The following is a 21873-nucleotide window of genomic DNA, read 5'->3' as shown; positions in this document are numbered from 1 at the left end:
ACTGAGCTCGAGCTGTTTTGCAAGGAGGAATGGGAAAAAATGTCAGTCTCTCGATGTGCAAAACTGATAGAGACATACCCAAAGCGACTTACAGCTGTAATCGCAACAAAAGGTGGCGTTACAAAGTATTAACTTAAGGGGGCTGAATAATTTTACACGCCCAATTTTTCAGTTTTTGATTTGTTAAAAAAGTTTGAAATATCCAATAAATGTTGTTCCACTTCATGATTGTGTCCCACTTGTTGTTGATTCTTCACAAAAAAATACAGTTTTAATCTTTATGTTTGAAGCCTGAAATGTGGCAAAAGGTCGCAAAGTTCAAGGGGGCCGAATACTTTCGCAAGGCACTGTATATGAGTATTTGACAATTGCAAGAGGAATTTACAAAAATGGAATGATAGCTACTATTTGGGGGTATATTTATTGAATCATATCAACATGAATGAAAGTCCCTTAAACCGATTGGCTTTATTGTATGGGGGAAAGAAATCTGGACTATTCAAGTCACTCCCTCTCTGGGGTGGCAACATAAATAATTCAATTATCGCTCTCTCCCTTCCATCCCTCTGGCACAAAAAAAAAAAAAAATGCATAATGTGTGTGTGTGTATAATGTGTTCGTTTTGCAAACAGCCATGTCGCTACCGCAGCAGTGGACTGACTGACTGACACTCCCTGGAACGGGATTCTGGCCACTCCGCTGTGGGGCCTGTTGTAGCTCTCTCCCCACTGCATTCTGGGAAGAATTAAAAAAGAGAAAGCCAGTGGACAAAAGAGCTGCTGATCCAGCTGGAGGCTTGTGTGCTCAGGGTGTCTGTCTCCTGTGGAGGGGAGCAGCGAGGAGAGAGTATCACTGGCCACACAGAAAAACAGTCCGTTTGGTTCTCAAGAGACGAGAGAAAAAGAAACAAAAGAAAGAGGTGCTAGCAGATAAACCGTCCCATTGGTTTTATTTTTGTAATGATCAGGGTTGACTTTCTAGCAAATAGAACTCCCGCCCTAACAAAACACCTCCTGCAATATTAAACTCTGTTCATTACACGTCTAGTGATCAGGGTTGATCAACGGTGCAGATAATCAGATCTAATAAACTGTGCCCGTTGACTGAATGAGCTTGATGAGGGAACTGTGTGTCACGAGAAGTGACAGCCATTTGACTAAACCAGACCCTATCCATCTATGCATCAGTAATAAAGGGGCCAACAGATATTGCTGTCGGCCCCATCCGTGCTGCAGAATGGGATGTAGAAAATGGACAGGCTTGAAAATGACGCAATACTCTGAATAATTTAGGCACAACGAATAATATGTGGGATGATGTTGACAGATTATCACCGATAAGTGTGAGTCACAGAGCTTAATGTCAAGGGATGGATGCCCAACATACAGCGATGTGATTACCATACACAATATATCCTGTGTATACCGAATGTAGAATAATCTACTAGACCTGGGTTCAGCGGGGCAGGGTTTGCAGTTGTATGCCTATCCCATTGGTTCCACTGTGTCAGGAAAGCTCAATCAAGCCCAGATAAAAGTATTCTTAAATGTTTTCAAATAGTATTTGACTGTAGTTTTACACCAGTTCCACCTCCTGCTGGTCCCTCAGTGCCAACCTTCATCCATCACAGTGAGCTTAGAGAAGCTGCAGAACGGGCCTATACCGCCTACCGCTGCTGTGCCCAAGCAGGATTGATTCTGGGCCAACTGAGGTGCTGTAGCAATAATTCCATAGGTATCACAAATAGTGTATTTTCACTTTCTCTCACTCCTGAAGGCGACCCGATAAATGTGTTTGAAGAGGCATTCCTGGTCCTGAATACTGAAATGTACCACAGCTCCTCTGACTATTTTATCCTCAGAGGAAACTGAGGCTAGACATCAGGGTTAGCACAAAGCATCCTACCCTTAACACACTGACAGAAAGATTTGAATTCTCTAACTTTGTCACATTTTTTGCAATTTGGGCATCGACAAACCGAATACACATGACTTGGCTCCCTGTCAAATCTGACGAACACTGCATTCAAATCTGTGACTGAATTGTCACCTCAGTCAGTAGCACTTAGCAGCCCAACTGCACGCAGCGTGTCAGTATTCACTGCTCTCCAGTGCGGAAACGCCAGCTAATTAGCCAGTGATTTAATGCGCTAATTTGAATGCTAATTCAGCTTATTACACACACACAGCCAGCCCAAGCTGGGCTGAGGCTCTGCACTACCACGAGGCCAGAAAGCTCAAAGTCCGAGTGAAAGTGCACTTTTACAATCCTCACAACATTAAAAAAATAAAGAAAACCTAGAGAATGTGGAGGACACAGAAGCGCCTCTGTATTCACCTTGTTTGTACGAATACAAAAAAATATGGGCCAAGTCTTAAAACTGTTATTCAAACGTCTCGCGTTTACAGAGCACCGAAATATGCTGCTCGCTTGGCACTGTGCAAATGTTGACCCTGCGAATGAACTGACCAGACACTATATCACGCGATGAAAACCACAGCTTACAAGCCACGCTGTCGGAATCTCCTCAGCCTCCCGGGTTCTGCATACCCAGCTGCTAGAGTCATTAACAGGCCCAGTAGACTCCGTACAGGAATATTTCCAGACACAGAGTAGGGCAAACAGGCTTGTTATTTTTGGTCCCTACCGCAAGTTCAAACAATATGCCAATATCTCTGTCTTTTCCATAAGCAGTCTCCTAAAGCGTATTGAGACTGCGTTTCAACATTCCAATAAGGCTCATCCATGCCAGTCTGCTGTACCACACAGGGGTAAGGAAAGTAACGCTATGGGAGAGAGATGAAGTAGTTCTTCTCTTACAGCGTGATGATATTTCAATTGATTCGGAGCGAGATTCCCACATTGTGTCTTTCATCATTTCAGGTCTCATTTGTGGTTAGATCGAAATGACCGAGACCAACTCACTGTAGACATGGACCAAGCTGATTAGGTTATTCTCCACAAGAATGATTGTAACACTAGGAGTCCTTTCACCGTTCCATGTATTCTGTACTGTGGATCTGGGAGCAGTCAGGAATCTGATGTCCATTTTTTTTTTCTTGAACAACTCATAAAATCTATACCCATTCTAGGGAGGTATCAGTTACTTCATTGGAGTTTCTCCAATTCCATAATTCACAGTACACTGTGCTGGAAATACCATCTGCACATTGACAGAGGGTGACTGTTGAATTGTGAGGCTAGATGGGGAAAGTGTTTTAAATATAGGGCGCCCACTGCTACCCAGATGAGCTACAGAAGAACAAAGGGACATTATGCAGAATCGGCTGAGGGGTAAAATAGTTTGGGATATTTATCGCTGGAGCCCCTGGTGTAACAGTCTGCCTTCACAGGATATTTCCTTCCAATAATTCATGTAAATGTATTCATAAAATCGGGAACACACATTTTAAAAGTATGAAAATAATTGGTAAAGAAAGCCCGCAGTCCAAAACGATTTCAGACGTCAAATGGAGGAGATGAAATGAGTAGAATGACATGACAATAAAATGTCTGACTGATGGAGTTTGATAATGAGAAATAAATAGGAAATGGAATCATTGAGGACTGCTGCTGTGCGTCTTCCCAGACCGACTGTAAATAGAAACCAGATTGATTCACCTCATCAACATTGTAATAAAAAATGTGAATATATTTTCCAGATTGATATGTCATCAATGTTATAATCAAATATGAAGTTGATTTTGGTTGCCTAATGCAACAGGTATTCATGAACACTGAACCAGAGAGAGGCATATTTCAGACAGAGGCAGTGTTCCATGCAGTGACTTAACTTCTTCAGGAAAAATGCATAGACCGACAGAAAAACGCTCCGACCTAGACCCAGGTACACAGACCCAAAGTCAGACACAGACAAGACCTAGACACACTTGTACTTACTTGTACTGCTGGTGGTCCTTGGTGCTCCGTGTCTTCGCCATGAAGCGTTCAGCCAGTTTCTCCAGGTTCCTGGAGTACTCCATCTCGATCTCCGACTTCTTCCTGAAGAAGTCCTGCAGGTCCTGGAGGAGCTGCACCCTCATCTCGGTCTGCTGGTCCAGGGATTTCTGCTGCTCCACCAGCTGGGCACGGATCTCTGAGGACACAGACGGATACAACTAGGTCAGATTGATATTTACAACTACATACAGAGCTGACACAAGTCAGGGGTATGTAACTCTCTTAGCAACTCACACAGCAGACAGGTCAGAAATATATGTCTCTGTAGTCAACACCAGCCCATAGTCTAATGACATAGATAAAGGAGAGGGGTGATCACAAAGCACAAATAGGTGCATTGTGAGAGGTTGGCAGCGCTGGTCTCAGGTGGTTCATTAAAGCCACTATAGAATTCATTAGCCCCGTTACTAATCAATCACCCACTGAGATGGAGCACGGACACGCTTTCTTGACATCCTGCCGGGAAACACCAGGTTCTTCACTAGTGCTACTGGTTGACTGCACACCACATTCACCAGCAGGGAAACGGGAGAGAGACGGGAGGCTTCTCTTAACCATATGGAGCTAAATGACCCCCCAGCATGAGATATCTCACCAGTCAATGGGAATGTTTGTCATTAAAATGTACATCAGCCACTACTGTAGGCTACATCCCCCCTACCGTAATGGTGAGTGAACACAGTGTCCTGTGATGGCTATGTGACCCTGGCTATGTAGAATGGATTTGTCATGAGGTACCAGGGCTTGACATCGCCACTATGAAAGGAAACCGATGCATGAGGTCATTTAAAAAAAAACACACACAAAATTCCAATAGAGGCCACAAAATGACGTTGCTCTAATGAAAAATCTCGGGGCCTTGTGCCCGGTCACAAACGCCAATAAGAATTGCATGGTAAGTAGCTAACTAGAGGCCTTTGTAACTGCTGCTGCTTAGCCCTGCTGTCAAAACTTTCGAATATTACATAGAAACAGAGTTGTTATATAAGAAACGCATTTTCAAATTAATTCCTGACGCGAAATCACGTCTTATCTCTAGCAACGCGGTGGCTTAAGCCTCAAATCTATCAGATTGTGTAGCGTTGAGAATCCAGTGGAAATCGACTCAGGCCAAGACCATCATATGGGCATCATCGGGCTTTAATCCCACACAAGAAAAACCCTCCAAAATGAACTGGCCCTATTACATGAAGTTTAGAGCAAACACGCTGATTGCAGTTAAGGCCCGTCATACTCGTCAAGTGTGTGTATTCACACCGAGTATCCCTAATCATGACTGGAGTCTGGGGTGGATATGTTTTGGAGACAAGCTCCTGTAAAAAGGAGAAACTCGATGACGAAAGTCAGACCAAAAATCACTGTCAAATGTCTCTGGAGGTTATAGTTTTAGTAGTCAGCCAGCATGAAACTACTATACTGACAAACTGTCTAATACCACAAAACACACCTCACCTGGCCAGTAAAGACAACGGTCTGGAACATCAGTTCAAAACAACTTGATGCTTGAGGACCACTCAGTCATTAACATCTGTAAAGTACAGGCTAGTAGACTGTAGGGCTGAAAATAGCCCCGGGAGGGTTTTTCAATATCATCAATACGGTCAAAACTATTTCTAAAGTTTGACATTTTAATATTTGTCGCTACTTTTTAAGTAAATACTTGCAGTCAACTTGTGTGATATTTTAGATAAAGAATATTTCATTCTTCATTTCACCTATCAAAATGTTTCATTATGAACTGTACTGGTAATCCCCAGTCACATGGTGTTTGTCTACAAGCACACAATGAAGAGATACTGGAGCTTTGTGAATATTTCTGCCGAGGTGCAGTTTGAAGATACTAGAACATTCCACATTTACTTTTCCTCTCCAAACAAATGAGTAATGAATAGAAAAATCTGAATACCACATAGCAGAATAGTTATCTATTTACCTAGTCGACTTGTTGTGCGGGAGAGGAGCATTCAAGTTAGGAGTGCCATAGCGAGGGAAACTTTCCATTCCTACTTTATTTATTTATTTATTAAGAATAACTTGGGGTAAAATGGTGATGAGACATTACATTTTAAGATGAGTAGTGGCAACCAGGGAAGGTGTTGGGGGGGGGGGGGTTTAGCATTTAGTTAGCATTCTCTATGAGATTTTGCATGTACTTGTTAGCAAGTTACAAAAACAAACAAAACTAAGTGGGTTTAGAAAATAGTGCCCCTTGTTTCCAGTGCCAGTATTACTGAATATCCCAGTATTGCACAAGGTCAGTATGAAGATATGACAAACCGGATACCACCCAAGCCTAGTCCGAATAGAGACAGGGAGTTATAATTTTTCATGTTGTTTTTTTAAACAGCGAAAGAGGTATTTTCCAAACGGCCCAAATGATTCCCCATAGAGTAGACTGCTCTAGTAGACCGCACCCATCAATAACTGGCCAAAATCAAGCGATTGAACCGAATCATAGATCAATTAACTGCTGACTCAATTAAACTGTTCAGTCACAGAGCTCCTCATCGTGTTTCCCAAAATGCAAATAAGTGGAATAAGCCGAGAACTTGGCTTCATTCATCAGCTTTAAATGCCTACACAACCTTGAGAAATGAATGATTTATGTGGGGTCTATTAGAAATCCCTGATAAATGATTTTCTTTCCCAAGGCTTCGGGAGTGGCTCTTTCATCCTGGCACCTCGTGGGGGAATAAACAAATCAAATTGGGAAAGGTGGGACAGGAAAGGAGGGAGGGGGGATAAACTGGGGGGGTGTGGGTGCTGAGTCTCATTTGTTGAGGAAACAAACTGCAGTGATATGCATCTAGTGTCTGACTAGCCAGATAGAAACCAACAATCAGCTGGAAGTACATTTGGCTGCAGTGTAGCAAAGAGTCCCTTCACTCCAATGGGTAACCACGCCATGACTACTTGAGTCTGAACTCAGTTTAATCCAAACAACAACATTTTAGATTGTAGGTCCAGTGCAGGTAAAATAGGCCTATAGAGGGCAGATTGAGATTGGTGCCAGTTTCCTTTTTCAATCATGATGGGCTACCTGATGTTCATTGTTTGGATGTCACAAGTTCAACCAGGTTCTCCAGCAAAGCATTTGTTCCATTGAGAGCGCGAGAGATTTCTATGGGGAGCTAGAGGAGAAAGGATGTTCCTAGAGAGGCTACCAGAGCTTCGGGAGTTCTCTTGATGACTCCAAACAGTGAATGAGGATGTGGAATTAAAACAAAGCACCCCTGACATTGACGCAAAGGAGCAGAGCGGATCATTTAACAGAATTATATTCATGACTGAACATTAAATCATTCATATTGCAAGTCAAACATTGACCAGTGACACCATGCCATGATGGATGACATTGTAGAAAAATCCCCGTTCAACATTTGGTGCATATTATTCACCCATGACAATTTAGGCACATGTAAAACAGGGATACAATTAGGACTCTCTCTACCTACACATAATATTGTATTCAACTAAGATACAATCAGACAAATCATATTATAATTCTTTCCCTTAAGTGACTCAGGGGGGCTGAAATGCATTTCACAGAGAAGCCTAATCTACTAGTCAGTGAGGCTACTCGAGTGGATATCGCTGAGAATTCCACCGGTTCTCTCTCTCATCTCGGGACAGGTGAAAGCCTCGCTTTGATCAAACAGCCTGGGCATCAAGTATTCTGCTGTAGGCAGTTTCAAATCAATTGTCTGAACTGAACACTCCCGATTCCCACAATATCCACAGACCCTCCAGAGAAATATTACACAAACAATGAACATTACTCTAGCCCACACTGGCACAGTGCTATACACAATGAACATTACTCTAGCCCACACTGGCACAGTGCTATACACAATGAACATTACTCTAGCCCACACTGGCACAGTGCTATACACAATGAACATTACTCTAGCCCACACTGGCACAGTGCTATACACAATGAACATTACTCTAGCCCACACTGGCACAGTGCTATACACAATGAACATTACTCTAGCCCACACTGGCACAGTGCTATACACAATGAACATTACTCTAGCCCACACTGGCACAGTGCTATACACAATGAAACTTGAATTTCCTTCATAGAATAATACACTAACTCAGAGTGTGTAAAAAAACAAACACCTTGAACAAAAAAAGCTCAGCTAATGACAGGTTCACAACATTGTATCCTTTGCGCTCTCCGCTCATGCAAACGCTGCATTGAGTGGTCATCCTCTATAAATACAGTGGTACAATCCTGTCTCGGAGGTCATCTGTATGGTAAACACGTGCAGAGGGGCCCACTGCGGAGCTTGAGGTGGGGGTGACTGCGATCAAAGCACTGTGATCCACTTCAAACAGGCAGCAGGGAGATGAGTGCACCTGTGCACTGCTGTGAACTGACACTTGCAGGACCTGGAAATAAAGTCAACGGGGCAGCAGGGAGCAGGAGGCTGGGACAGTCAACAGGTGGCTCTCTGTGGCTGTCTATGGATGGGCTTTGAGGGTTTCTGGAAGTTCATGGCTGGTTCCTGGAACCAGAAATGTCACAGTTCAGCCTGGTTTGGCCCTGTTGTTGGAAAGGGGCATACGTAGGCATGGATACAGACTTTGTAGGCCTTCGTGCCCACTGCATGTCCAGGGCTGACAGCACAAAACCAAACATCCAATAGAAATGAAGGGTATGTGTCCCAGAATACACACTGGGTGGACGTGTACAATGAGAGAGCGAGACGTTTGGTCTTTATGACGATCTGTTGGAACCAAAGGCTGTTTGTTCTGGACTGGATGTCATCCAACCAGCTCTTTTCAAGAGCGCACGACAACATATTTCCCATAACCCCATTCACGGCGGCAAATATGTCCAAAGTTGCAACTCTGAATTGCTTTTGATTGCGGGCCATTTGTTGAGAGAGAGAAAGTGCAGTGTCAGCAGGACGACAGAGAATGAAACACTGTTGACCTCCTGAGGAAAAACAAGCATCAGTGAAAACAACCCGCCCACTGTCCGAGAAGCAGGGCCAAGTGCCTCTGCCACGTGAAAAGGCTCTTCATTGTTCCACCAATTCACTTTGCTATGAAACAAATGGAATAAGCAGCACCCCTGGCCTGCTTGCTGCTCTTCTTCCTCTGTTATATTTTATCATTAGTTATATAATTAGTCCTCCAAGGGTCCCGCAGCTGACTTCTTCTCTGGTTCTTCCTACTTTATCACTGCCTCTACCAAAAGCTATCTGGGGCATACTATACTGTACTGTGGACCCGACTCCCTCATTTCTAATATAGAAACGGTGTGTGTGTGTGTGTGTGTGTGTACTGTAAAAAGTAACTGCTTAACTCATTAAAGAAATTGAGTAGTGGCTACTCAAACATCTCCAACTGTCAGTAGAACTCAAAATCATAAGTGGTACTAACTAATTTTGTCAATATCATTTCTTATAACTTGCTGTTTTTGAGTACTGTTAACAAATATTAGGTTATTGAATAAATGACTTATTTGTGTACTGCTAATCTAAAGGTTTTATAAGTTGTGATTTTATTACATTTTAAAGTCAATCTAACATTTATTAAATAAGTTGTGCTTATGTGATTCTAAAGAAACATCCTCTCACTGTCAACTGCGTTTATTTTCAGCAAACTTAATATGTGTAAATATTTGTATGAACATAAGATTCAACAACTGAGACAAACTGAACAAGTTCCACAGACATGTGACTAACAGAAATTGAATAATACATCCCTGAACAAAAGTAAGAGTCAATGCAGCTGGTGGCCACACCAGATACTAAGTATTGCAGTGCAACTACACCAGATTTGCCAGTTCTTGCTCTGAGATCTGGGCTCTTCTCTGGCCATGGCAGAACACTGACATTCCTGTCTTGCAGGAAATCACGCACAGAACGAGCAGTATGGCTGGTGGCATTGTCATGCTGGAGGGGTCATGTCAGGATGAGCCTGCAGGAAGGGTACCACATGAGGGAAGAGGATGTCTTCCCTGTAACGCACAGAGTTGAGATTGCCTGCAATGACAACAAGCTCAGTACGATGATGCTGTGACACAGGGCCCCAGACCATGACAGACCCTCCACCTCGATCCCACTCCAGAGTACAAGCCTCAGTGTAAAGCTCATTCCTTCGACGATAAACGTGAATCCGACTATCGCCCCTGGTGAGACAAAACCACGACTCGTCAGTGAAGAGCACTTTTTGCCAGTCCTGTCTGGTCCAGCGATGGTGGGTTTGTGCCCATAGGCGACATTGTTACCGGTGATGTCTAGTGAGCACCTGCCTTACAACAGGCCTACAAGCCCTCAGTCCAGCCTCTCTCAGCCTATTGCGGACAGTCTGAGCACTGATGGGGGGATTGTACATTCCTGGTGTAATTCGGGCAGTTGTTGTTGCCATCCTGTACCTGTCCCGCAGGTGTGATGTTCGTATGTACCGGTGTTGTTACATGTGGTCCTGCCACTGTGAGGACGATCAGCTATCCGTCCTGTCTCCCTGTAGAGCGGTCGTAGGCGGCTCACAATATGGACATTGCATTTTATTGCCCTGGCCACACCTACAGTCCTCATGCCTCCTGCGTTCACGCAGATGAGCAGGGACCCTGGGCATCTTTCTTTTGGTGTTTCTCAGGGTCAGTAGAAAGTGTCCTAAACTTTCATAACTGACCTTAATTGCCTACCGTCTGTAAGCTGTTATGGTTTTAACAACCGTTCCACAAGTGCATGTTTATAAATTTATTATGGTTTATTGAACAATCATGGGAAACAGTGTTTAAACCCTTTACAATGAAGATATGTGAAGTTATTTGTTTTTTTACGAATTATCTTTGAAAGACGGGGTCCTGAAAAAGGGACGTTTCTTTTTTGCTGAGTTTATTAGGTTTTACGTCTTTACATAAAACAATAAAGTAGTAGTCAGACATTATATTTGAGTAGAAAAACCTGATTTATCTGCTGATAGAATTATTACGTTTTTGAAAGTTAAGAATACTTAAGTGTCATGTGGCTCTGTTTTTAGAGGATTGTGGGTAATTCAATACAACAAAGTTGTATGCATGTTTGAAGAAAGAAACATTTCCTAAAATAGTATTAAGCCGTTTGTTGTGCTATGAGTTGTAATTCAAATGAGATCCAAACCCTTCGGGCAAATTGACGTTCAATGATGAGACAAACCACTCACCATTAAAATTTTATTTGTCACATGCGCTGAATACAACAGACCTTACAGTGAAATGCTTACTTACAAGCCCTTAACCAACAATGCTTAAAGTTAAGGGGAAAAAGGTGTTAGCTGTTCAGGAGTCTTATTTCTTGGCGGTAGAAGTGTTGAAGCCTCTTGGACCTAGACTTGGCGCTCCGGTACCGCTTGCCATGCGGTAGTAGAGTGAACAGTCCACGACTAGGGTGGCTGTGGTCTTTGACAATTTTTTGAGCCTTCCTCTGACCCTGCCTGGTATAGAGGTGCTGGATGGCAGGAAGCTTGGCCCCAGTGATGTACTGGGCCATACGCACTACCCTATGTAGTGCCGAGCAGTTGCCATACCAGGCAGTGATGCAACCAGTGATGCTCTCGGTGGTGCAGCTGCAGAACCTTTTTAGGATCTGAGGACCCATGCGAAATCTTTTCAGTCACCTGAGGGGGAATAGGCTTTGTCGTGCCCTTTTCACAACTGTCTTAGTGTGTTTGGACCATAGACCACTGCGCCACTCGGGAGGCCCTAAGGCACCGCATCGCAGTTGCTAGCTGTGCCACTAGAGATCCTGGTTCGATTCCAGGCTCTGTCGCAGCCGGCCGCGACCGGGAGACCCATGGGGCAGCGCACAATTGGCCCAGCAACGGCCGGGTCCCATCGCGGGGACCCAATGTGATTTTCTGGATTTTTTGTCTGTCATAGTTGAAGTGTACCTATGACGAAAATTACAGGCCTCTCTCATCTTTTTAAGTGGGAGAACTTGCACAATTGGTGGCTGACTAAATACTTTCTTGCCCCACTGTATTGGTGTTGGAGTCGTGCCTGGCCATGCAGTCATGAGTGAACATGGAGTAGAGGGGACTGAGCACGCACCCCTGAGGGGACACTGTGTTGAGGATCAGCGTGGCGGATGGGTTGTTACCTACCCTCACCACCTGGGGGCAGCCCGTCAGGAAGTCCAGGATCCAGTTGCAGAGGGAGGTGCTTAGTCCCAGGGACCTTAGCTTAGTGATGAGCTCTGAGGGTACTATGGTGTTGAACGCCGAGCTGTAGTCAATGAATAGCATTCTCACGTAGGTGTTCCTTTTGTCCAGGTGGGAAAGGGCAGTGTGGTGTGCAATAGAGATTGCATCATCTGTGGATTTGTTGGGGTAGTATGCAAATTGAGTGGGTCTAGGGTTTCTGGGATAATAGTGTTCGTGTGAGCCATGACCAGACTTCCAAAGCACTTCAGCTCGTGAGTGCTACGGGTCGTCATTTGGGCAGGTTACCTTAGTGTTCTTGGGCAAAATGAGAGATTCAAAAGCTTCTTTGCGGGCACATTACTGAGGACCTCAAATATTCCTACCACACTGGCACAGTGGTGAAGAAGCTGTGCAGCGACACAGGCGGCTGAAGAAATTCAGCATGACTCATAAGACCCTCAAACTTCTTCAGCTGCACCATTGACAGCATTCTGTAGGCTGCATCACCCCCTGGTACGGCAACTGCACCACCCTCGACTGAATGGTGCAGTCAGCCCAGCGCGTCTCCAGGGGCACACTACCTGCCCTCCAGGACATTTACAGCACTCAGTATCAAAGGAAGGCCAAGTAGATCATCAAGGACCTCAGCCACCCGAGTCATGGTCTGTTCACTCTGCTACCATCTAGCAGACAGAGACAGTACAGCTGCACCAAAGTTGGGACCTTAAGACTGAAAAACAGCTTCCATCTCCAGGCCATCAGACAGACTCACTCACACAAAACACTGCTGTCCCATGTACTGTATATAGGGACATTAAACGCTGAGCTGTTTCTTTTACATTGTGTATTCATTTACTGTATTCTTCACATAGCTAATTGTAAAATACAGTATTTACTACTGTACATTGCATTTTCTTACACTATACACTGGATTCTCAACATAGCTTACTGTAATATATCTACTGCTGTACATATCATAGTATATATATTTTGGTGTATATACACTTATAGATTGCATTTAGTATTACTGATACAGTGTTATAGGGCTGTTAACCGGACATGATTTTATAGTTATCCGTGTACTTGTTTGACATTTTTGCTGCACTATTACGAGCTAGTAACACAAGCATTTCGCTGCACCCGCTATAACATCTGCTAAACTTTGTACGCAACCAATAAACTTTTATTTGATACGGGTTACTCGGTTCTAGGCAACAGGTTTTCCTCTACAAGCTCACAAGCAGCAGCTGAAACAGCTCAGCAGATGTGGGGTCTGGGAGTATGATTTGATCTGTTAGGACAGCTGGTCAGCTAGTCCAAGCATTTAATGAAAGAGACCTTACAGACAAAATACCTTACTATTTACATACATTGTAAATGATGCAGGAGGGTACCTTGCCTCACCATCTAGTAGAGATCTGGGGTTAGGAGGGTGCCTTGCCTCACCATCTAGTAGAGATCTGGGGTTAGGAGGGTGCCTTGCCTCACCATCTAGTAGAGATCTAGGGTTAGGAGGGTGCCTTGCCTCACCATCTAGTAGAGATCTGGGGTTAGGAGGGCTGCCCAACATGGCGTTATGTGAAGGAAGATTGACTGGATAAACAGCATCAAAAAGGTCATTATGGACTTGGCTCATAATTCTTTGTCAGATCACACGCTCTCAATACCCGCCGAGAGCTGGATCACACGCTCTCAATACCCGCCGAGAGCTGGATCACACGCTCTCAATACCCGCAGAGAGCCGGATCACACGCTCTCAATACCCGCAGAGAGCCGGATCACACGCTCTCAATACCCGCAGAGAGCCGGATCACACGCTCTCAATACCCGCAGAGAGCTGATCACACTCTTTCAATACCCGCAGAGAGCTGATCACACTCTTTCAATACCCGCAGGGAGCTGGATCACACGCTCTCAATACCCGCAGAGAACTGGATCACATGCCAGTCTCGTTTCAGACTTTTTGAATAAATGCTATCTATTTCGATCAATTTAGCGCAAGCAATGTTATATGTATAAAAGTTAAGATATTGACTTAAGCAGGTTTTGGGGGTATCTGTACTTCACTATTTATCATTTGGACTCTTGGAAGTGCTTGCACAAAGGATAGTAACATCTCATCCTGTGTTCTTGGAATCTTACTTTTACTTCACTACTTTCCTAAAGAAAATGTACTTTTTACTCCATACATTTTCCCTGACACCCAAAAGTACTCGTTAAATTTTGAATGCTGGATAGGAAAATGATCGAATTCACAGACTTATCAAGAGAACATCCCTGGTCATCTCTACTGCCTCTGATCTGACGGACTCATTAAACACAAATGATTAGTTGGTGCCGTCTGGTTTTCTTAATAAGGAATTTGAAATGAATCATACTTTTAGCAAATGCATTTACTTTGATACTTAAGTATATTTATAAACAAATACTTTTACTCAAGTAGTATATTACTGACTTTCACTTTTACTTGGAGTCATTTTCATTAAGGTATCTTTACCTTCACACAAGTATGACAACTGGGTACTTTTTCCACCACTGGTGTGAAGGCTACAGGTTGGCTACCAGTCTTTTTATGGGGCGCACACTGTGCATCACATAAAAACTACATTGAAAAGTTTGTTGTTTTATCAAATGAATCATTTGAAACGTCATGGTATATCCTTGTATGTAACAATGTCACATGGATATTTTTAATTTAGGAAAAGTATTTTCAGTGTTAAAATATGCCAATATTTTCTTGGTGTTGGCAAAAATGAATGCTCACACAAGTATTCGATTACTAAGGTCTGTTCGGATTTTCTAATAACCGTGCACATCCCTAGTAAATATCATTTCAGCTTCAAGTTCTGCCCTGCTGCTGATTATTATACTGCATCTCCCACACACCAGCCCTCTGCCCCCCCAGCCCTCTGCCCCACGCTTCCTCAGTCCTCTGCCCCACGCCCCCCCAGCCCTCTGGACCCCCAGCCCTCTGGACCCCCAGCCCTCTGCCCCACACCCCCCTTAGCTCTCTGCCCCCCCAAGCCCTCTGCCCCACGCTTCCTCAGTCCTCTGCCCCACGCCCCCCCAGCCCTCTGGACCCCCAGCCCCCCCAGCCCTCTGCCCCACACCCCCCTCAGCTCTCTGCCCCCCCCAGCCCTCACAGAATTCTGTGATGTTGGGCAAGTTCCCTCTCCTGTCCCTCATGTTCAAGTATTGTTATCAGGCAGGGAGTCTCTGGTTTGTTTTGTCAGGAGCAGCAAGAGCAGCTGTTTGTTTGTTTGTTACTACAGCCACATCAATACCTCTGAGGAGCAGATGTCTGTACTACTGTTAGCCTGTCACGGTCTCCTGGCTGGTACTCACACACCCTCGGCCTAGGGCATGACCACACACACACACACACACACACACGTAAACACACTAGGCCTAGGGCATGACCACACACACACACTAGGCCATGACCACACACACACACACACACTAGGCCTAGGGCATGACCACACACACACACACTAGGCCTAGGGCATGACCACACACACACTAGGCCTAGGGCATGACCACACACACACACACACACACACACACACACACACACACACACACACACACACACACACACACACGTGTAAACACACACTAGGCCTAGGGCATGACCACACACACACTCACGTGTAAACATACTAGGCCTAGGGCATGACCACACACACACTAGGCCTAGGGCATGACCACACACACACACACACTAGGCCTAGGGCATGACCACACACACACACTAGGCCTAGGGCATGACCACACACACACACTAGGCCTAGGGCATGACCACACACACACACGTGTAAACACACACTAGGCCTAGGGCATGGCCACACACACACACACGTGTAAACACACACTAAGCCTAGGGCATGGCCACACACACACATGTGTAAACACACACTAGGCCTAGGGCATGGCCACACACACACATGTGTAAACACACACTAGGCCTAGGGCATGGCCACACACACACATGTGTAAACACACACTAGGCCTAGGGCATGGCCACACACACACACGTGTAAACACACACTAAGCCTAGGGCATGGCCACAAACACACACTAGGCCTAGGGCATGGCCACAAACACACACACACACACACGTGTAAACACACACTAGGCCTAGGGCATGGCCACACACACACACACACGTGTAAACACACACTAGGCCTAGGGCATGACCACGCACGCACACGTGTAAACACACAGGGGAAATACTGCTCTAGTGGCCAGCTTTGTCTTTTGTTTTCTCTGTGGCTCAAGAGGAATGAGGGCTACTGACCCAGAGAGCTCTTGTTTCTTCCTGTACCCTGATTTTTATTTATAGGCTGATTCAGAAAATATCTCCGTCTGTCTCAGCCGATCGGCCATGCCCACTTACACATAATTACAAGCTATACTTAAAACAGTAAACAGAGACTAAAGCATTGCCTTGCTATGTTGTTGTCTTTGGTCTATCTTTATGTAGTGTTGTCTCTTGTTGTGATGTGTGTTTAGTCCTGTATTTATATATTTTTTTTTAAATAAGAATTTGTTCTTAACTGACTCGCCTAGTTAAATGAAGGTTAAATCAAATGAATAGGCCTCAAATTCTTGTAATGCTGAAGTAGCCGTTGAAGTAGCGTTGTTTCAGTGGTAAACGTAGAATGCACTGTGTTTAATGAGTTAAAAACATCAGATTTCTGCCTATTAATATCTGCCTAATGTTGGTTAACCCAGAACTTAAGTCTGGCTTAATAAGTCAAATGCTCGATAGAGTTCTGGGTCCAAACGTGCTAAGAGAACCGATAGAATGAGGGTCAGAACTGGAACGAAGACATCCACCCTCTCTATTTGCAAGTTACTGGCATGGCTATCTGGCAAGGCTATGGGCCAAATGCCCCCCCCCCCCCCCCCCTTCGAAATTCAAAAGACGCCAACACTTGCGAAATTGTGACTCGTCCAAATGATGAAAAACCCAAGCACCAGGAACTAATAGTGCTCGTTATCTCATGCATCCAGTTGTTTCATGACAAATCTAAGCCACCATTTAGATTTACATAGTCATAGGATTCTCGAAGCTAAATCCTTCAAACAGGCCAGGCCAAAGCAGCTCATTGCATTACGATATGAACACATTTCACCCTCATTCAACAGGGTGATTATTCAAGTGTATAATCACCCAGGCAATGACTGAGATGTAATAATCCTCAAATCAGCATTAGGTCATCTCTGCCAAGCGGGCACAATAGCCGATGGTGACGGTTGCCAAGGCGACGCTTCAACAAGAATGAATACCGGCAGAGCAGGCGGGGGGGGAGAGATCAATCACCACGGGCATCATTATAGTGGCCTGCGAGGATCCTCATTCAGCTCCAACCCAAATAGAAGAGCGGGGTTCTAGGAGATTAAATGTGAGCACACTTTAGAAGGAAATGATATTTACTCAGCTGCTATGTGATATCCAGCAGCAGTCCTGTTTGCTCTGGATGCCTTTGGTTCTGCACTTGGCCATTCTCTGTCTTTTCATCCTCCGTGCCTTTCCCCTACATCCTCACCTCTCTGCTTCACCCCTTCCACCTCCCCCTCATCATTTATCTCCAGTCCCAGCCTAGCTGCCGTGTCTGTCTGCCCTGAGGGGACAGGAGTGGAGAGAGGACTCCTTTGTTTTGGAAACTCAAAAACAGGTATTCAGGCTACGGTTTTGTGTGGAATAGGGCCTTCCCCTTGTATACACTCCCATTTGGAAAATGACATCAACTCCACACTTCAGATCCACCGCCTATTTTCTCCCAGAGCTCTGAAAAATGACACTTGTGAGACTAGCATCGGTGTTGGCTTTGTACTTTTGTTTGGCAATACCAGTGATGGGAGAGCGATGGAGGGGGCCGAGGCTCGTATATCAGCCACCACACACAGGTCAGACCACCACCTCCCTGCTCCATCACACAGTGAGCTGACCCTGGAGTAATAAGCCTGTCCAGGCAGGCCCCAGTTCTTCAACTTTGGATGGTTTGTTTGAGAAAATCCTGAGGTCGAAAGATCCTGCGGTGCTAAAGTCAAAGAGTAATTACATGGGGGGTTCCCAAAAACAACTTCAAGTGTGGCCCATATGCAAATTCCATATTAATATTTCTGCTTCCACTGAAGTGAACACTCGTTTCGAAAGTGAAGGCATGTCAATCTTCAACTGAAACAAGGACTGACCAAATAAATAGGTGAATCACATTAAAATGGGTTGTTGTCATGCCCAGGGGGATGAGCATTTGAGGGGAAGTGGCAGTATTACTTCTGAGCCCTCTGCCTGAGGGCACCCTGGGACAAAGCATGCAGCCTTGAGAGGAGAGGGGCCACACAATGAGGTGTCTAGTCCAAAGCCAATGCATATGCACACACTCACAGGCAAAATAATAGTCCTAGAGTTCAGAGGGCAGAGATACAAGACCATACACCTGTGTATGAGGAGTCATTCCTAGCCATGCAAACCAGATTCAGGCCATTCTTCTGACACATCACAGGGGATAGTAAGTTTGACAGTCCTCCTCACCCCTGTTCCTCAATGCTCACACTGTCTCCCTCCACTGAACAGCCTGGTCTCGGTCTGCTCCAGTCTGATAAGGCCTTGTCAGCAGCCCCTGACAGAGCCTCTGCGCCCGAGTCAATCCATTTGAAATGAATCACCTTTGGATATTAAACTAAAAACTTTCCATACACGTTTGCCCATGGAAGAAGTGGTCAGAAAGTCACTTTTTGGACTTGAATGCCAAGACAAAGCTTTGTCAATATTCAACTGACTGAATTTCTTGATGTCTATAGTATTCTCTCTGGTATGCAATCTGGTTTCCGCTCAGGTTATGGATGTGTCATTGCAACTTTAAAGGTTCTCAATCATGTCACCATTGCCCTTGATTCTAAGAAATGTTTTACTGCGATTTTTATTGACTTGGCCAACGTTTTTGATACGGTAGACCATTCCATTCTTGTGGGCCGACTAAGTATTGGTGTCTCTGAGGGGTCTTTGGCCTGGTTTGCAAACTACCTCTCTCAAAGAGTGCAGTGAATAAAGTCAGAACATCTGCTGTCTCAGCCACTGCCTGTCACCACGGGAGTACCCCAAGGCTCAATCCTAGGCCCCACGCTCTTCTCAATTTACATAAACAACATAGCTTCCTACTGCCTGAGCTCTCATCCATGTATATGCAGATGATAGTGTTATACTCAGCTGGCCCCTCCCTGGATTTTGTGTTAAATGCTCTACAACAAAGCTTTTTCCAAAAAGCTTTCTCTGCCCTTTACCTTTGTTTTAGAGGTGTTCCAAAAAAGGTTATGTGGTTTGGTAAGAAGAATGCAACAAACACTCAAACTGGACAGTTTTATCTTAATCCCTTCATTCAAAAATTCAATCATTGACAAAGACTCATTGACAAAATCAAAAGACTCAATCATTGACACTCTTACTGACAGTCTCTTGTTGTGATGTGTGTTTTGTCCTTTATTTATAAATATATATTTTTTTTTCATCCCAGGTCTTGCCTTTTGGTAGGCCATCATTGGAAGTAAGAATTTGTTCTTAACTGACTGGTCTAGTTAAATAAATGTTAAATTAAAATAAAAAGGTTCTCAAAGTTGACCCATTTTGCTTACCCACCATACCATGAGACATCCATGTCTTCATCACTGGAAAAGATAAACTGTTGAGTTTCAAGCTTACAAACAGTGTTGTCAAACTATTTTATAATTTCTTAAAATACCAACAAAAAAACCTAACAATTGTAATGTTTTAACCTTTAACGTCAACTATCTAAAAACACATTTTCATATGCATATGTTGTAGCTTAGACCCTACTTTACATTATCTGAGGTTGTGTGTTGTGTCAGCCATCGGTTGAGACACAACATGCCCTTGAATACAGGCTGGGTGCTAAATGTACTGAAATGGGAATCAAATTGAAATGAGGGGGCCCTATAGCTCTAGCTCTAATAAATCCAGACTGACCCCCAAAAATGAAGTACTGACTATCCAGTGATCTTTCTGGCAGAATGTCTGAGTAAGTGAAGTTCAGTTCAGCCATGACCCCACTTCCTTTGAAACCACTAGTTAATGGTCCAATGGTCCCTAGGAAACATATCATGGCCTAGCCCTTCAATAATCACTTAGAGATGGGTCCTCACCGGGGCTGGTGGAGTAGGGTAATATAATATTACTAAAAGGCAAACTGATGCGAGACCATGGAGGAGAGGGGAGAGACAGTGCTAAGTGCTTGCTAACATATATTGCATTAGCGGCTAGCTAAAGAGTTCTGGCACAGGACCAGAGAGAGTCCACAGGCCCATTGAGGTCCCTCTCTGCTATAGGTCACCTCTTTTTGCATAATCCATCACCATAAACAGACCAGCTGAATGTGTCCCTTCAGACTGTTCAGTGAGGCTACAGTTAGACCCTAAATACAATGTGTATGGCGTCCTTAATAATTTGACAGATTAGAGGGCAGTAGGGGGTGAGGATGCAAAGGAGGCTTAGGTTGATTCTCTCTCCCAACTTTCTTATAGAAACAATAACAGCGAGTTCGGCCATTTTCTTAATCCTGTTCTCAAAACTGAGGAAATATCAAAAGATGACGAAAGAGGCTGTGCTCTTCAAAGCACTTTAATGTAGTAATTAAATGTATGTTTTCAAGGGAAACCGCTGTAAGCGGTCTACACAAATCAATGGCTTGATCTTCAAAATCATGACTTGTCCTCTAGACCAGTTGATTCTTAGCCAGGGGGCCTAAGACCCCTGGGGGTGGGGGATTAGAGAGCTTTCAGGGGGTCTTTGAAAACGCTGGGATAAAACTAAGCTAAAAAATAACAGCAGCAAGCCCAAAATATCTTACATGTAATATTTGACAAGCATTAAAAACATTGGACGATTTCCTATTTGGAGTGTATTGAACACACATTTCACTATGGTGAAGATTTGATTAAAGCGTTTCAGTGGGCCTCAGAATGGAAAAGGTTGAGAACCCCTGTTCTCGACAAAAGTCTCAATACTGTCTGTCTCGATAGATTTTCTCCACATGACCCTAAGGGCTGTTGGGTCCAAAATTACATTATCTCCCTTTATGAATCTCAATACCATCAGATGACAGATATACTCCTATGCAGGCTTTGAATGAAGAGAGCATTCTCCCGCGGCAGAAACCCAAAAGACACGGACACCTTTTGAAGTGCTTATAGCCTGACTACCCGTCGCCATGGTAACGCAAGGTGGTGTGACTTCACCTCTAACATTATTACCCGATTCGGTGAGTAGCAGCACGAAGTACTGTCAGGGTGGTAAATCGCTAAGTCCATGATGTAATACGGTAATACCCTCAGACCGTGTGATTGACACCATGCCTGCTAGTGCTAAAAACATACTATAAGTCTTAGTTGGCTAGGATCATGTTAAATTACACACGCCTATTTATTGACTAAGGTAAGAGGCTTAGTCCACTTTTCAAAGTTGCATAAGAACTCTGTGGAGCATAAGGGTCCATACACACATGACTAGAAGTGTCGACTAGAACCAACTACTTCCTTTCTGGCATAGTTTTTCTTTACCACGAGCAGTGTGTACGGACCCTCAAGTTAAGCACATTTCACCATGTCAAACCCAACCGCAGACGACCACATTTCTTGTGCTCTTATTGTGGACAGCAGGCAGAGATTTCCCCAGATGATCCCCCCTCTAATCATCCTCTAGTCTCTCCGCCATGCAGCTGACTGGTGTATGACATCTCCTCGGGA

At 44.4% G+C, this 21873-nt stretch overlaps 1 protein-coding gene across 2 annotated transcripts in view; it reads right to left on the bottom strand.

Moving 5' to 3' along the window:
- Positions 1-21873, bottom strand: part of LOC109889539 (SLIT-ROBO Rho GTPase-activating protein 1) — a 158798-nt gene that overhangs the window by 95239 nt on the left and 41686 nt on the right. For both annotated transcript variants that reach the window (XM_020481031.2, XM_031822956.1), the window contains exon 2: positions 3901-4096. In XM_020481031.2, the coding sequence (XP_020336620.2) occupies positions 3901-4096 (196 nt within the window). The remainder of the gene's footprint in view (positions 1-3900; positions 4097-21873) is intronic.

Source organism: Oncorhynchus kisutch, linkage group LG4 (genome assembly GCF_002021735.2).
Source record: "Oncorhynchus kisutch isolate 150728-3 linkage group LG4, Okis_V2, whole genome shotgun sequence".
Taxonomy (NCBI): Eukaryota; Metazoa; Chordata; class Actinopteri; order Salmoniformes; family Salmonidae; genus Oncorhynchus; species Oncorhynchus kisutch.
The sequence above is the reverse complement of the archived record's forward strand: the minus strand, read 5'-3'. Positions and strand labels throughout refer to the sequence as shown.